Source organism: Canis lupus, chromosome 15 (genome assembly GCF_003254725.2).
Source record: "Canis lupus dingo isolate Sandy chromosome 15, ASM325472v2, whole genome shotgun sequence".
Classification (NCBI taxonomy): domain Eukaryota; kingdom Metazoa; phylum Chordata; class Mammalia; order Carnivora; family Canidae; genus Canis; species Canis lupus.
Genome location: NC_064257.1, coordinates 14564920 through 14582346, shown reverse-complemented (window position 1 = coordinate 14582346; position 17427 = coordinate 14564920). Strand labels below are relative to the sequence as shown.

Sequence of the window (17427 nt, the reverse complement as noted above, 5' to 3'; positions counted from 1 at the left end):
AGTCAACTTAATCAATAATACACTGGACATTTTCACTTGGACATCTCATAGGCACTAAAGAGCAAACACATCTAAAACAATCATAATCATCTTCAAACTTCTCCTTCTCCACTGCTCCTTACCTTGGTTGTTCAAGCCAGAAACTCAGAAATGTTCTCATCTTCTTTCTTTCTCTCCACCCAAATACAGTCAATATGTCCTGTTTTTCTACTGAGTCTAAAATCCCCACACTTTCTTCCTTCACCACTACCACTCTTTCAGTATTTGTTATTATCACCTCTCTCTCAGATATTTAAAATATCCTCTTAATTTGCGTAGGATTTGCTGGTAGAACGGGTGTGATGTGTAAGAGAAATAGAAGACTCAGAGTCTTGCTTAGTCTTAGTCTTGGACTAAGCAACTGAAAAAAAAATAAATAAAAGGCTTGTCATTCATTAAGCTGAAGAAGACAGGGTAAGAGTAGTTTCAAGGCAGACTGTATCACATGGTCATCTCTGACTGATGGGAGATTGAGAAAATGAGTATTTGGCTGTATTAATTTTCTTTTATTGTCCCATAAATTACCACAAACTTATTGGTTTAAAATAACATATACTTGGGGCATCTGGGTGGCTCACTTGATTGTGTCTGACTCTTGATCTCAGCTCAGTTCTTGATTTCAGGGCATGAGTTCAAGCACTGTGTTGGACTCCACACTGGGCACGGAGCCTACTTAAAAAGCAAAAAAATTAAAAAGAAAAAAATAACACACACTTAATTCAGTTTCTGGGTTCAGGAGTCCAGGTATATCTGGGCTGTGTTCTCATCTGGAGACTCACCTGGAGAAGGATCTATTTCCAAGCTAACTTAGGTTGTTGACAGAACTAATTTCCTTTGGGTGTAGGATGGAGCACTTTGAATTTTGTCAGTTTGTTTTTCTGTCTTTTTGATTTTTTTTCTGGTTCCAAGCTCCTTGCTTCTAGCAGTTTTTTGTAATTTCCTGCTACCTGGCCCTCTTCATAAGCAATTCAGAACATGTAAACATGTAGCTTATTTTTCAAGGCCATTTGGAGATGGAGAGTGAGTCTGCTAGCAAGACAGACTCTTTTTTTTAAAATTTTATTTATTTATTCATGAGAGACATAGAGAAAGAGAGAGAGACACACACACACACACAGACAGGGGGAGAAGCAGGCTCCATGCAGGGAGCCCGATGTGGGACTCGATCCCAGGACTCTGGGATCACACCCTGAGTGAAAGGCAGACGCTCAGTCACTGAGCCACCCAGGCATCCCAGACTTTTTTTTTTTTTTTTTTTAAGATTGTATTTATTCATCTGAAAGACTGAGAGAGATAGAGGGAGCACAAGCAGGCAGAGGGGCAGAGGGGCAGAGGGAGAGGGAAAAGCAGACTCCTTGCTGAGCAGTGAGCCTGACATGGGGCTTAATCCCAGAACCTTGGGATCATGACCTTCCAAAGGCAGACACTTAACTGACTGAACCACCCAGGTGCCCCACAAGACAGACTCTTAAAAATGTAAAGTAATCAGGAGAGTGATATCATATCACCTTTATTATATTCTATTGGTTGGAAGTAAGTCATTGGTCCCATCTATACTCAAGAGGAGGGGAATCACACAAAGGCATAAATACTGGGGTAGAGGCAGATCATGAGGGGCACTTTAGAGTGCTGCGCTGATGTTCCTAGTCCCTAGAATAGAAGGTGAAAAGTAAGAGTGGATTTCTGGTGCCTAAGTTACCAAGGCTGAGTCAGTGGATTCTCCTGCCAGAGACTGTGAATCTGGAATGGTGATGCAATTATGAAGAGATTAGAATCCTTTTGCAGAGTTGTGTTACAGTAGTATAGTACATTGTCTGGTGGTGGTGTGGGAGTGGTGGTGACAGTAGTGTCCTGAAATTGTCCCTGATTTTCAGTTTGTAGAGCCTTCTTGTTTCCTGCCAGTTTCATAAACTTGCTTCTCAATCTCTGCACAATTTTGTGAGCCCCTCTATATAGCCTTCCAATAAATTCTCCCTTAGGCTTAGGATGGTCAGAGTTTGTTTCTCTTGTTTGTAACCAAGAATATGGCAGATCTTGTACATGCAGTTAACTGTAGACAGCTGGTATTACTGCAAATAGTTGATACAGGAAGAATTAATAGGAGAAGGGAAGGCAGGCAGAAACTAGACTTTTTTTTTTTTAAAGATTTTATTCATTTATTCACGACAGACATAGAGAGAGAGAGTGAGAGAGAGAGAGAGAGAGAGGCAGAGACACAGGCAGAGGGAGAAGCAGGCTCCACGCAGGGAGCCTGCCGTGGGACTCGATCCCTGGTTTCCAGGATCACACCCCGGGTTGAAGGCGGCGCTAAACCGCAGGGCCACGGGGGCTGCCCGAAACTAGATTTTGGATGGCCTTGTCAACTATAGTAAGTGTACATTTCATCTTGAGGGTCATGGAAATCCATTTAACTGTTTTAAACAGGAGAGTAACATCATCTTATATGGAGATTCTTATAATGGCTTTTTGGAAGATGGGTTTGAAAAGAAAAGGAGTAGATGTAGGCGAACCAGTTTATAAAGTTTCTTAGTCAAATAGGTGAGAATAAGTAAGAGTTGAGCTGAGGTGGTGTCAGTGGGATGGAAAGAGGACACAGATTGGAAAGATAGTAAGGTTATAGAAGCAATGTTACTTGTTGATTAACTGGACATGGGAGCAGAAGGGGAGGAAAGAGTCTAGGATGACAACCAAATTTCTGGTTGAGGCAACTAGACGGATGGTGGTGAGGAACTGAAACTGGGAATACAGGAGCCAACTGGTGATAGGCTGTATATTTGGTTATGTGTGTTGGGTCTGGTGTCTGACAGACCTTGGTTTGAGTCTTGGCTTTGCACTTATGATCTATGTCATATTGAGCATGTTATGTAACTTGAGACTCAGTTTCCTCAATTATAAACTGGAAATAATATAACTTTTGTTTGTGTATGTATGAATAGAATGCACAGCCTGGTTTCCAGGAGGCACTCTATAATGCTGGCTATTATTACTTCCCAAAGAGGGTTTAGGGAAGAGGCCCAGGATAAACTGAGAGAACTGTGTTCAAGACAAAAGAGGAAAAATACAACGTTGTGGCAGCCCAGCTGAAGCCAGAAGGAGGAGGCCAGACAGGGCTGAGCTACAGCCACGTTGCTGTGAAGATGAGTCACTGGAAGTGCAGGCAGGGCTGCCCAGGCCACAGCTGGACTGGCTGTGGCCAGGCTGGACTGGGCTATAACATGACTTCATTGTCAGTGGGGAATCATGAGAATTGTTCCAGAAGCCTTTGTGTCCTCCTGTTCCTCCCAGAAGGAATCCATCATGTCTTCCTCGTCTATAGGACTTTCCATACCCTGTCTTACTTTCTGGAAGCAGCAGGAAACAGTAGAAAGGGGACAGAAAGCAAGAATTTGAGTCGTCTAGTTTGATCAGTGGTTTTCCGACTGACCTGGCGCGTGTCACTTTACCTCGGTCTTCTTGCTTTGTAAGACGAGAATGACCAGACCTGCATCCAAAGTGTGACGTGAAGACAGTTGGCGAGTGCTCCGTAAAACTGTCAATAAAGGACGGTGGGTGCTCCATCAATTAATTGTATATTTTGTCTTCTTGTTCCTGGTCCCTCTCCCGCTCGATCCTTGAAGACACTGATTCAATCCTAACTCCTTTTCAGATCCCTAGCGCTTAGCTTGGCGGGGTACACAATTTCATGAATGGATGAATGAAAGAATCAATGAACGCGCTCCGCCGCCGCAGCCGCGCCGGGAGCCCCGCCCCCTTCCGCTCTGCTCACCTCGCGGGGAGGCCACGGGCGGGTCTCTCGCGACCGTTCGCCGGCGCGTGCGCGGGAGGCGGCGCGCGGCCAGAGGCGGCGGGCGGGCTCCCCGTGCGCGCGCGCGGGGCGGGGAGGGCAGGGGCGGGGCCGGGCCAGAGGCAGGCGGGCGGGCCGGCTAGCTGCTGGCTGTGGAGCCGGCGGCTGTGGCGGCTGTGGCGGCGGCGGGTGGCCCGCCGAGTGTGTGCCGGGTGGGAGAGGACGAGGCGGCGGGGATGCTGCCTCCTCCCTAAGGAGCGCCGAGGACGTCGCGGCGCTTGAGGCCCCAGAAAGCGCGGAGGAGCTGCGAGCTGGGGTCGGTGGCTTCGGGCGCCCGCCCGGCCATGGTGGCCGCGGGCGGTGGTTGGCGCGGCAGCGCTGCGGCCCGGGGCCGTGCGGGGCCGGGACAGTCGCGGTGCTGACGCCCGCGGGGCCCAGCCGCGGATATGAAGCGGAGTCGCTGCCGCGACCGACCGCAGCCGCCGCCGTCGCCGGCCGGCCGCCGCGAGGATGGGGCTCAGCGGGCGGCGGAGCTGCCTCAGCCCCAGCCCTTGCCGCCGCGCCGGCGAGCGCCGCCCGGGAGGCAGCTGCTGGAGGAGCGGGCCGGGCCCTCGGGGCCCGAGGTCAAGGAGCAGGTAAGGCGGCCGGCCGGCGGCCGGGAGGGAGAGGATGGGGAGCGGGAGCCTGAATGGGAGCAGTGGGGGAGGGGGTCCTCCGGCGGGAAGACGGGCTAGGGCTTTGGAGGGGTGGGGACTATGTAGTTCGGCCGGAGGAAAGGAAGGTCTGGAGAGGCAGAAAAATGGGGAGTGGAGAAATGGAAGTCATGGCCTGGGGTTGAATGGAAGTGGGGGAACAAGGATTTGGAAGAAATGGTCCTGTGGGCGTCTGTAGTCAGGGATACTGGATGCGAAGAAGGGACGCTGGAATGTGGCCTGGGAGTAAATGAACTGCAAAGAATAGGCTCACTAGAGGGACACTGAGGAGTTGGCCCGAGGGGTAAATAGTGTATGTAAAGTAGGGAAAATCAATGTGATGTAGTAAATGTTCTTTACCAGAGGTTGTCTTGACTGTTATTAAAAACGGATGTCATTTCTAGGCATTCTTTGATTTGGCCATTATTATATAGTCTTGGAGGAGTGCGTTCAAATCTTCAAGATTCTTTTCCGTAACGATCTGTTTCACGAGAAAGCACTTTTAAAACACCTGCATATGTGCAATTCCAAATCCAGCGCCGCGAATAGAGAATTTACAGGGATAGGCTCTGTCTTCTGGGAGTTTACCACTGAAAACATCGTCTTAGGAAAACGGAGATAGAGAGCAGTGTGAACGTATTCGTGGAGTTTCTGAATGGACAGGATGTGTGTATAATTCATTAATCAAGCGTAGGTGTATTTAGAAATAGGGGATAAAGGTCAGTTGTATCAGGGAGGAGAAAGTAGCTGTAGAGGGTGCAATGAGAGGAGACTGTGTGGTCCTGACTGCATGGATTTTGCAAAAACATATTCTGTAGTAATGAACTCTATGACAGTTTTCCTTTTGTTCAGCCCTAGTAACTTCATCCTTGACTTTTTCAAGACCTTTAGTAGATTTGCCTCTTTTTCCATCAGTTAAATAAGTATTTTACATAGACATCATTCTTCATTGTTCAGTTTCAGTGATGCACATGCTGGCACTTGGATTTTTTCCTTTTGTTCTTTCACCTTTTATTCTACACCCAGCTCCGAGTAGACTGCCTCATTCCCTATCTCTGCCCTTGGTTTCAGGCCACTGAATGTTGTCCCTGGCTATAATTTACTCCCTCATTCTTGTTTTTTTTTAACTTTTAAAGATTATTTATTTATTTATTTGACAGAGCGCGAGGGAGAGCGCGTGAGCACATGCAAGTAGGCAGAGTGGCAGGCTGAGGGAGAGGGAGAAGCAGACTCCTTACTGAGCAGGAAAGGAAGCCCACTCAGGATTGGATCCCAGAACCCTGGGATTATGACCTGAGCCTAAGGCAGATGCTTAACTGACTGAGCCACCTAGGCGCCCCCCTCATCCTTTTTAAAAATATTCTCTGCAGTACCTAATTGAAACTTTTAAGATGTTTAATCCTTTAATCCTCTCCTGACTTAGTTTACTTGATTCAGTTGACCTGCTTCACTGAAGAGTTCAAGGTTATTTGATTTTTCCCTTCTTCCCTACCTCACAATTATGTATTTATATAGCAAGCAAGCAGGCTCTCCACCCAGTGTGGGACTTGAACTTACGACCCTTAGGTCAGGAGTCACATGTTCTACTAACTAAGCCAGCCAGGTGACACTCTGTCTCAAAATTTTGTTCACTCATCCTTTGCTTAAATTCTAGAGAAAGAAGTATTCATCCTCCTCTCGGAGGCTATCCTTGTGCTTATGTGCTTGATTTCATCCCCTCTCATCTGATATAGGCCCTTGTTATGTGTCTTATTTTCTTTTTGTCCTATACCTCCGAAAAAAGCAAAATACGGTTCCCTGGATTGTGTAACTTACCTAAGTTACTTTGTTATCTCTTCTTTGCTTTATTAGCAACCTTCTTGGAAAATGAGTTTGTATTCACTGTCTCAGCTTACTTACCTGTATACATTTCTCATATTACAATTTGGCTTTTTTTTAAAAAAAGATTTTATTTTATTTTATTTTATTTATTTTTTTTTTTTTTAAAGATTTATTTATTTATGATAGACAGAGAGAGAGAGAGAGACAGAGAGAGGCAGAGACACAGGAGGAGGGAGAAGCAGGCTCCATGCCGGGAGCCTGACGTGGGACTCGATCCCGGGACTCCAGGATCGCGCCCTGGGCCAAAGGCAGGCGCTAAACCGCTGCGCCATCCAGGGATCCCTAAAAAAAGATTTTATTTATTTATTCATGAGAGACACAGTGAGAGAGAGGCAGAGACGGGGAGCCTGATGCAGGACTCGATCTCAGGACCTAGGGATCACAACCTGAGCCGAAGGCAGATGCCCAACCACTGAGCAACCCAGGCATCCTGGCTTTTTTTTTTTTTTTTTTTAAGTTTGTTTATTTAAGTAACCTCTACACTCAACATGAGGCTCGAACCCATGATCCTGAGATCAAGAGTCCCATGCTCTTCCAACTGAGCCAACTAAGCACCCCCCCCTTTTTTTTTTAAGATTTTATCAGTTTATTCATGAGAGATACCGAGAGAGAGAGACAGAGAGAAAGAGAGAGACAGAGAGAGAGAGACAGAGACATGAGCAGAGGGAGAAGCAGGCTCCATGCAGAGAGCCCATGTGGGACTCGATCTCCGGGACCCCAGGATGACACCCTGGGCAGAAGGCAGGCGTTAAACCACTGAGCCACCCAGGAATCTCCTCAAGCACCCCTTAAAGTTTGACTTCTACCCTTAAAGTATTCCAGAACTATTGTGTTCAAGGTCACCAATAACTTTGTGTGTTATTTACTTTTTTTTTTTTTTTAAGATTTTATTTATTTATTCAAGAGAGACAAACAGAGAGGCAGAGACATAGGCAGAGGGAGAAGCAGGCTTCCTGCGGGGAGCTCCATATGAGACTCAATCCCAGGACCCCAGGATCACACCCTGAGCCAAACACAGGTGCTCAACCACTGAGCCACCCAGATGCCCCAGTTCAGGGAATTTTAAATGACTAAATTTGATAGTTTTCACTACAGTCTTCATTGTCTCTTAGTTCTGTGAACTGTTTGTCATTGTTGCCCTTCTTGATATTTTCATTTCTTTTGTAATGTCCATTATACTCCTATTTCTCTGACTGCTTCCTGTGTATCTTTTTTGTTTTCTTTTTTCCTAAATCTTTTTTGAGGATATGTCCTCTGTTCTTAGCTCTCCTTTATTGTGCTGTTTTTTTTAGCAGGCCTACCCTATTCATGGGAAGTACTTAGGATGTGGAACAGGGTCTCTGGTCTTTTATTCATGGCCTCGCGTCACAGAACCTCCTTGTAGAGTGATCTGGGTGAGTCTCCAGGCTTGACCTCTTTCCTTTTTTTTTTTTTTTTTAAGATTTTATTTCATTTACTCATGAGAGATACAGAGCAAGCAAGCGAGAGGCAGAGGGAGAAGCAGGCTCCACGCAGGGAGCCCGACATGGGACTCGATCCTGGGTCTCCAGGATCAGGCCCCGGGCTGTAGGCGGCACCAAACTGCTGAGCCACTGGGGCTGCCCTTGACCTCTTTCCTTAGCAGTACTTTTCCCTTTCTGTGCTCAATGTTTCCACGATAGACTTAGCATTTGTGATCTAAATATTATGATTTTTATAATTTGATGGTGTCCTCTAAAGTCCATAACTTGGAATTATTTGATTTTGAAAAGATAAAAATTTTTTTGTGTGTGTTATGAGACTGGATGGATTACGTTCATTCAGGGAGTAAGCTTAGCTAATCAATAAGCATCGATTTCTCACAGGTGACTTCTCCGTTTCTCATGACATGGAGTAATGCTTGTTATACTTTATACGATAATGATATAAGTTCTGGGAATAAGTTCTGAACAGGATGCAGGACTTGGTTCTCTGGTTTGGAATATCCTTAAAACAGAATCCATTATTTCTCTGTTGAAGTGTGCTTTTCCCTGTCTTTCCTTTTTCTTTTCATCTAAATTGAAGTTGTATCCATGGTCTTTGCCCCTCTTGCTTGATCCCCTTATCCAGGTTTTTTGCTGATTCTACCTTCATGACACCTTTCAAATCTTTATTCTCATAGTCATCACCTTAATTCAGCATTTATAAACTTGTCTTGGTTGTTGTAATACCTTAACTGTGTTTACTCTGCTTTTAGTCTTTTAACCTCAATTTTTTTTGCATTCTAGTTACAAAAATAAGATTATAACTTACTGCCTACCTAAGTTCCAGTACTAGATAAATATTTGTAAAATGATCATTTCTTTTTTTTTTCCTTTTTTAAAAAGAATTTATTTATTTGAGAGAGCATACCTGAGGGACAGGAGGGGCAGAGGGAGAGGGAGAAGTAGGTTTCCTGCTGAGCAGAGAGCTGGAGGGCCGCACTTGGGGCTCCAGGCTGGATCCCAGGTCCCTGAGATCATGACCTGAGCTGAAGGCAGACACTTAACAACTGAGCCACCCTGGTGCCCCTCATTTCATTTCTTTATCTTAAGAAACCTTCATTAGCTTATTACCTATAGAATAAAGTCTGGAGATGTTGGCATTTCAAGGTCTACTTGATTCTTACCACTATTTATTAAAATAATTGGAGTTAGATGCCCCTTCTCTTGGTTCCCAAGCCTTTGCTTTATAAATTCTCTGAGGCCCACATTGTTTCATTTACTGTGAAATAAGGCCCACTATGGTATTTGAAACATGGTTATTAGTCTGAATAATTATTAGAAATAATTATTAGAAACATAGATAAGTGGTGGTGCTTGAAACATATTTATTTGCTCATCGGTTGTCAGTGTCTCTTCAGAGAAGAAACTCCTCAAAGACTGTCTTATTCATTACAGTATGCCTTTAGTGTTTTAACTGGTATGGTAGTGGGTAGTCAGTAAATATTTGTTTACTGCTGGACACTTTCATATACTCATTTTAATTAATTATCCATCTGAAAAACTCTTTCTTTTCTGCTTCTTCCCATTGAAATTCTACTCAAGCTTCCAGGCCTAACTCAAATTCTACTCAAGCTTCCAGGCCTAACTCAAATGCTACAGAAAGTGTTCTTTGAAGTTGTTTTTCCATGTGATATCCTCCTAAGAGGATCCTGGATTGTGCTTAATAAATCTTTAAATCTCCTGAAATTTCAGTTCTAAAAATTCTGTGACTCAGAAAGTGAAAGCTTGGGTTCTATGAGATTAAATGAGAAAGTGATTAGAAAGCACATAGTAGATAGGTATTTTTTTTTTTTTTTAGTAAGATAGGTATTTAATAAATACTAATTCTTATCTCACTTTGTTTCTATAATACAGCTTTTTGTTATGTAGTATATAGTAGGTGCTGAATAAATATTTACTAAATGAGCAGATGAATGAATCAGTGTATTAACACTTTTATCCTTCTGTGTTCATTCTGCATTATTTCATTTCTGCTTTTAAGTTGTAGATGACTAAGGGTAGGAACTCTTATCATTTTTTTTGTATTGTAATGCATAATCTAGGCTTTGCTCACAATAGGTGCTAAGTATTTATTGATGAATAGAAAATAATTCAAATATCTGGGTGATTTGAGTAATAATGGCAGTATGATAGAAATAGCCAACTAAAGGAAATGAGAGGATGGAGGAAGGGAGAATTTAATTTAGTTCCTAGAATTCCCTCAGCACATTGAGAAATTTTCAAAATTATTTTCATGTAAATCAGCACCGTCTCTTTCCTCTGCACTAGAATGTTAGTACATTGGCAAAAGCATAGAGAAGTAGAGAGGAAGCTGCATATTTTGTGTAGGGAACTAAAATCAGTTTGGTATTGCTGGAGCTGGAAGTTTAAGGCATAGATGGTGAGTTAAGAGACTGAAGGAGCCTGGATTGTCTTTAGTACTGTGTAAAAGAGTAATAAGCATGGGAGCAGGATGGTCTTACTTGTGTTTTAGCTGGATTACTTTGGCAACTGTGTGGGGATAGAATGTTAGATATGGTGATTGAGACATGAACATTTGAGAATTCTTCTGAGTTTTCAGTATAGAAAGTTTATTAGCCCTCCCTCCGGTCTTATCCACAAGTGAAATGTATAAAGGTAAGCTCCTGAAAATCTGTTAGCTTTGGAGGGTTTGATTTCATCCAAGTAGTGGGGTAGAGAGGCTGGGATAATCAAAGCACATGGACAGTTCTCTGATTTTCCTGTCTTTGCTCTACTGGATGCCCCTTAGTCTAAAGGCTTTTCCACCCCAGTTACTGATGCTAACTTAGAGGCAAGAGTATCAGAGGCAGCTGAATATTTTCTTCATTGCTGGTCTTAGCTGCCATGATTCTCTGCTAAATTTGTCAGCTAACTATTTCTTGATGAAATCCCTATGGTACTTTGGTAGGTATTACTTTTCATCAGCAGGTGTAATTTTTTATTTATTTATTTTTTAAAAGATTTTTATTTATTTATTCATGAGAAACAGAGAGAGAGAGAGGCAGAGACACAGGCAGAGGGAGAAGCAGGCTCCATGCAGGGAGCCCGACATGGGACTCCATCCCAGGTCTCCAGGATCAGGACCTGGGCCGAAGGTGGCGCTAAATTGCTGCGCCATCAGGGCTGCCCCCTCTGCCTGTTTTACACCTGTGTCTGACCATATTGACATCTTAGCTTGTGATTAGGAGCCTCAGAGTCTGACTACTTCTACTCGGTCCTATGACATTTCCCTAGTGCTTTTACTGTTTTTTTTTTTTTCTTTTTTTTTAAGAGGAGTGGGGAGGGGCAGAGGGAGAGGGAGAGAGAGAATCTTAAGTAGGCTCCACACCTAGTGTTTGGCTGATGCAACTCAGGGCAGGATCTCAAAACCCTGAGATCATGATCTGAGCTGAAATCAGGAGTTGGATGCTTTAACAGACTGAGCCGTCCAGGTACCCCTTCCCTAGTCCATTGACTTTTTTTTATTTTAAATATTTACTTATTTATTTTAGAAGGAGAGACTCTTTAAGCAGACTCTGTGCCGAGCAGGGAGCCTGACTATGGGCTCATCCCACGACCTGTGAGGTCATGACCTGAGCTGAAACTCAGAGTTGGTTGCTTAACCAACTGAGCCACCTAGGTGCCCTAGTCCATTCACTCTTTTTTTTTTTTTTTTTAAGATTTTTATTTATTTATTCATGGGAGACAGAGAGAGAGAGAGAGAGAGAGAGAGAGAGAGGCAGAGATACAGGCAGAGGGAGAAGCAGGCTCCCTGTGGGGAACCTGATGTGGGACTTGATCCTAGGACCCCAGGAACATACTCTGAGCCAAAGGCAGATGCTTAACCGCTGAGTCACCTGGGCTGCCCACCATTCACTCTTAAATGATAGTTTAATTTTGCTCCTGAAACAAACTATTTCCAACACTCTTTGTCCTCTTTACTGTCAGTTGCTGTCCTTGTTTCCCATTTAACTGAGGGGTGGGGAGGGAGATTGAAGAATACTTCCACAAACTCCCATTATAAATCACCCAACCTACCTGTGTCTGTACCTACAGTCTATCCCTTCTCTCCTGTTGCTGTGGACAAGCTCCTGGGTCTCCAGGATCATCCCCTGGACTGAAGGCGGCGCTAAACTGCTGAGCCACCTGAACTGCCCAATTTTATTTATTTTTGAGAGAAAGAGAGAGAGAGAGGGAGGGAAGAGAACGAGCAGTGGGGAAAGGCAGAGGGAGAGAGAGAAACAGACTCTCTGCTGAAAAAGGAGCCTGATGAAGGACTTGATCTCCGGACCTGGAGGTCATGACCCAAGTCAAAGGCAGACACCCAACCAACTGAGCCACCCAAGTGCCCCAAAGTGTCTATTTTAGTAGAGGGTATATCACACTTGGTCTTAGCCAAAAGCCTGAGAAGTGATAGTAGAAGGAATATAAGATAATGAAATAAAATACATAGTATATTATATGGAGATTAATACTATGAAAAAATAAAGTAGGGAAGGAGGATAAAGAATAATGAAGGATTATGTTTTTTTTTAAATTTTATTTTAGTTTTTTAGAGAGAGTGTGCAAGAGAGAGCAGGGGAGGGGCAGAGAAAAAGGGAGGGAGAGACTCTTAAAGCAGCTTACACACCCAGGCAGAACCCAGTGTGGCTCCATCTCATGACCTTGACATCATGATCTGAGCTGCAATCAAGAGCTGTATGCTTAACTGGTTGAGCTACCCAAGTGTCCCTGGTTTTATCTGTTTACATTTTATTTTATTTTTAAAAGATTTATTTATATGAGGGAGAGAGAGAGCACGTGTGTGCGGGCAAGTAGAGGGAGGGGCAGAGAGGAGGATCCTGAAGCAGACTCCCCACTAAGCTTGGAGCCTGACTCTGGGCTTGATCCCAGGACCCTGAGATTGTGACCTGACCCAAAATCAAGAGCTGGCTGCTTAACTGACTGAGCCAACCAGGTACTCTTATATTTATTTTAAAAATTATTTATATCATCTGTCACCATGTGACATTACAATATTGTTGACTATGCTGTATTTTTCATCCATGACTTACTTATTTTGTAACTGGAAGTTTGTACCTCTTTAAAAAATTTTTATTTATGAGAGGCAGAGACATGGGCAGAGGGAGAAGCAGGCTCCCCGTTGGGGAGCCTGATGCAGGACTTGATCCTAAGACCCCGGGATCACACCCTGAGCCAAAGGCAGATGCTCAACTGCAGAGCCACCCAGGCATCCCTGAGGTTTGTACTTCTTAATCTCCTTTACACCCATTTCCCCCATCTACCTCCCCTCTGGCAACCACTAGTTTGTTCTCTGTATTTAAGAGTCTATTTTGGGGTACCTAGGTGTACTCTTTATCACATCTCTTTATACTCTTTATCCATCCATCTATCGATGGACACCTGAGTTGCTTTTATAGTTTGGCTATTGTAAATAATGCTGCAGTAAACGTTGGGGTGTGGATATCTTTTCAAATTAGTGTTGTTTTCAGTTTCTTCGGGTAAATAACCTAGTAGTGGAATTACTGAATCATGGTATTTCTATTTTTAATTTTTTTATTAAAGATTTTATTTATTTATTCATCTATTCATGAGACACACACACAAACACACACACACACACATACAGAGAGAGAGAGAGAGAGAGAGAGAGAGAGAGGCAGAGACACAGGCAGAGGGAGAAGCAGGCTCCATGCAGGGAGCCCGATATGGGATGAGCCCTATACGGCAGGCATTAAACCTCTGAGCCACCCAGGGATCCCTTATTTTTAATTTTTGAGGAACCTCCATACTGTTTTCCACAGTGGTTATACCAATTTACATTCCCATTAACAATGCCTGAGGGTTCCTTTTTCTCCACATCCTCACCAACAATTGTTATTTCTTGTCTTTTTGATACTAGCCATTTTTACTGGTGTAAGGTGATATTCTCATTATGATTTTGATTTTGATTTGCATTTCCCTGATAATTAGTGGTGTTGAGCATTTTCTCATGTATCTGTTGGTCATCTATGTCTAATTTGGAAAAATCCCTATTTGAGTTCTCTGCCCTTTTTTTTTTTTTTTTTTTTTTTATATTTAATTTAGGGCAGCCTGGGTGGCTGAGCAGTTTAGTGCTTGCCTTCTGTCCAGGGCATGATCCTGGAGACCAGGGGTCCCGTCCCACGTTGGGCTCTTTGCCTGGAGCCTGCTTCTCCCTCTGCCTGTCTCTCTCTCTCTCTGTGTCTCTCATGAATAAATAAATAAAATCTTAAAAAAATTAAAAGAAAAAAGACTTTATTTATTCATGAAAGACAAAGAGAAGGCAGAGTCATACGCAGAGGGAGAAGCAGGCTCCTTGCAGGGAGTCCATGTGGGACTCGTCATGGGACTCGATCCCAGAATTCCTGGACCACTCCCTGAGCTGAAGGCAGATGCTCAACTGCTGAGCCACCGAGGCGTCCCCCATTTTTTTAAAGTAATCTTTATACCTAGTATGAGGCTCAAACTCACGACCCCAAGATCAAGAGTTGCATGCTCCATGTATTGAGCCAGCCAGGCGACCTATCTGCCTATTTTAAAATCAGATTGTTTGAGTTTTTTTTGGTGTTGAGTTGTACATGTTCTTTATATAGTTTGGATGTTAACCCTTTATCAGGAACATAATTTGCAAATATCCTTTCCCATTTAGTAGGTTGCTTTTTTGCTTTGTTGGTGGTTTCCTTTGCTGTACAAAAGCTTTTTATTTTATTTTATTTTATTTTATTTTATTTTATTTATTTTATTTTATTTTATTTTATTTTATTTATTTTATTTTATTTTTTTAAAGATTTATTTATTTATTCATTCAGAGAGAGCGCGAAGAGAGAAGCAGAGACACAGGCAGAGGGAGAAGCAGGCTCCCTGCAGGAAGCCCGATATGGGACTCGATCCCAGGTCTCCAGGATTACACCCCGGGCTGCAGGCAGGGCTAAACCGCTGCGCCACCGGGGCTGCCCAAAAGCTTTTTATTTTGGTATAGCCCTAATAGCTTATTTTTATGTTTGTTTCCTTTGACTGAGGAGACCTATCCTCAAAGAGGATACTAGATATTACTATACTAATACTAGATACTAGTATATCTACTATCTAGTAATACTAGATATTACTATATCTAGTAATATATCTAGATATATTACTAAGGCAAATGTCCAAGAGATTACTGCCTATGTTTTCTTTTAGGGGTTTTATGGTTTTAGGTACCACAGTTAGGCCTTTAATCCATTTTGAGTTCATTTTTGTGTGGTGTAGAAAGTGGTCCAGTTTTATTCTTTTGCATGTGGCTGTCTAGTTTTCACACTGCCATTTATTGAAAATACTGTCTTTTCCCTGTTGTATATTCTTGTCTCTTCTGTCTTAGGTTAATTGACCATATTAGCATTGGTTTATTTCTGGGCTCTCTACTTTGTTTCATTGATGTATATGCCAGTACTATACTGTTTTTTATTTTAATTTTCTTTTTTTAAATTTTTTTAAATTTTTATTTATTTATGATAGTCACAGAGAGAGAGAGAGAGAGAGAGAGAGAGAGAGAGAGAGGCAGAGACACAGGCAGAGGGAGAAGCAGGCTCCATGCACCGGGAGCCCGACATGGGATTTGATCCCAGGTCTCCAGGATCGCGCCCTGGGCCAAAGGCAGGTGCTAAACCGCTGCGCCACCCAGGGATCCCTACTATACTGTTTTGATTACTGGTTTTGTAGTATACCTTGAAATCTGGCATAGTGATACCTCCAGCTTTTTCTTTCTTAAGACTGCTTTGGTTAAAAAAAAAAAAAAATAGACTGCTTCGGTTATTTGGGGTCTTTTATGATTCTATACAAATTTTAGGATTATTTGTTTTAGTTCTGTGAAAAATGCTATTGGTATTTTCATAGGGATTACCTGGGCGTTTTAACAATATAAATTCTTCGTATCCATGAGGATAGTGTCTTTCCATTTGTTTTGTGTTATCTTCAGTTTCTTTCATCAGTGTCTTATAGTTTTCAGAGTATACATCTTTCACTTGGTTAAATTTATTTCTAGGTATTTTATTCTTTTTGGTGCAGTTATAAATGGGATTGTTGGGATGCCTGGGTGGCTCAATGGTTGAGCATCTGCCTTTGGCTCAGGTCATGATCCTGGGGCCTGGGGATTGAGTCCCACATTGGGCTTCCCACAGAGAGCCTGTTTCTCTCTCTGCCTGTGTCTCTGCCTTTCTCTCTCTCTGTCTCATGAATAATAAAAAAAATTCTTATAAACAGGATTGTTAGTTTCTCTTTCTGCTACTTTATTGATAGTGTATAGAAATGCTACATATTTTTGTGTATGAATTTTGGATCTTTAACTTTACCAAATTAATTTATTCTAATAATTTTTTTGGTGGGGTCTTTAGAGTTTTCTTTATACAGTTATCATGTCATTTGCAAATAATAACATTTTTACTTCTTCCTTACCAATTATATGCCTTTTATTTCTTTTTCTTGTCTGATTGTTGCAGGTATGACTTCCAATACTGTGTTAAATAAAAGTAGTGAGAGTGGGCATATTTTGTTCCTGACCTTAAAGGAAATGCTTTCAGTTTTTTAGTATTATGATGTTAGGTATGGGTTTTTCATAAATGGCCTTTATTATGTTAAGGTATGTTCCTCTAAATCCACTGTGTTGAGGGATTATGGCTTTAACTGGCATCAGGAAAGGCATCCCTTTGGAAGGGGATATTAAAGACCTGAAGGATTTAAGAGAGAGAGGCATTTAGATTTTCTGGGGAAGGGCATACTTGGTAGAGGGAATAGGAAGTACCATGGGCTGGAAGCATACGTCCACTTCTAAAATTTGTATTTGGCCAGTGTGGCTGCAGTGGAATGACTAAGAGGATGAGTAGTAGATGAGCTCAGAGGGGAAGGGTGGAGAGAGAAGTGCTGAATTGTGGAGAGTTGTAGTTCATGAAGGGTCTTATTGGCCATTGTAAGGATTTCAGCTTTATGTTGAATGAGATGAGAAGCCATTGGAGAGTTTTGAGTAGAGGAATCGTCTGAATGAACATTCATTTTAATCCAGTCTATTTGGCTACACTTCTGGGACTGAATGGTTATGTGGAAGCAGAGAGACCAGGTTGGAGGCTTTTGCAGTAATTCAGGTGAAAGAGCAAATGATAGAAAATAATTGTTCACATGTAGGAGAGTGCTCCTCTTTTTTTTTTTTTTAATTTTTTATTTATTTATGATAGTCACAGAGAGAGAGAGAGAGAGAGGCAGAGACACAGGCAGAGGGAGAAGCAGGCTCCATGCACCGGGAGCCTGACGTGGGATTCGATCCCGGGTCTCCAGGATCGCGCCCTGGGCCAAAGGCAGGCGCCAAACCGCTGCGCCACCCAGGGATCCCGAGAGTGCTCCTCTTTATAGCTAATTGAAGAATAGTCTTTATCTTTTGCTTTCATTTCCTCTCTCATTCTTTATTGAACCCACTCCAGTCAGCTTTTGTCTCCATCATTCTGCTGAAACACTTATGTCAAGGTTATCATGGCTAAATCCAGTGGCCAATTTGCAGTCTTCA

General features: G+C 42.8%; 1 protein-coding gene and 1 long non-coding RNA gene across 15 annotated transcripts in view; one reads left to right on the top strand and one right to left on the bottom strand.

Annotated features, from left to right (window-relative positions):
• Positions 1–524: 524 nt before the first annotated feature.
• Positions 525–3788, bottom strand: LOC125752583 (uncharacterized). The gene is made up of 2 exons (XR_007402492.1): positions 3464–3788; positions 525–2108 (listed from the first exon to the last, which is right to left on the bottom strand). It is a non-coding gene; the product is annotated as an uncharacterized LOC125752583 (long non-coding RNA).
• Positions 3789–3930: 142 nt separating this feature from the next.
• The window catches only part of MAST2 (microtubule associated serine/threonine kinase 2), a 208781-nt gene continuing 195284 nt past the window's right edge, over positions 3931–17427 (top strand). For 5 of the 14 annotated variants that reach the window (XM_049094439.1, XM_049094435.1, XM_049094434.1 and 2 more), the window contains exons 1-2: positions 3931–4458; positions 7689–7790. In XM_049094439.1, the coding sequence (XP_048950396.1) occupies positions 4270–4458; positions 7689–7790 (291 nt within the window). In that variant the 5' untranslated portion in view covers positions 3931–4269. Of the gene's footprint in view, positions 4459–7688; positions 7791–17427 lie in introns of those variants that run through there. The other 9 variants (XM_025420243.3, XM_025420242.3, XM_025420241.3 and 6 more) reach the window with 5 other exon arrangements.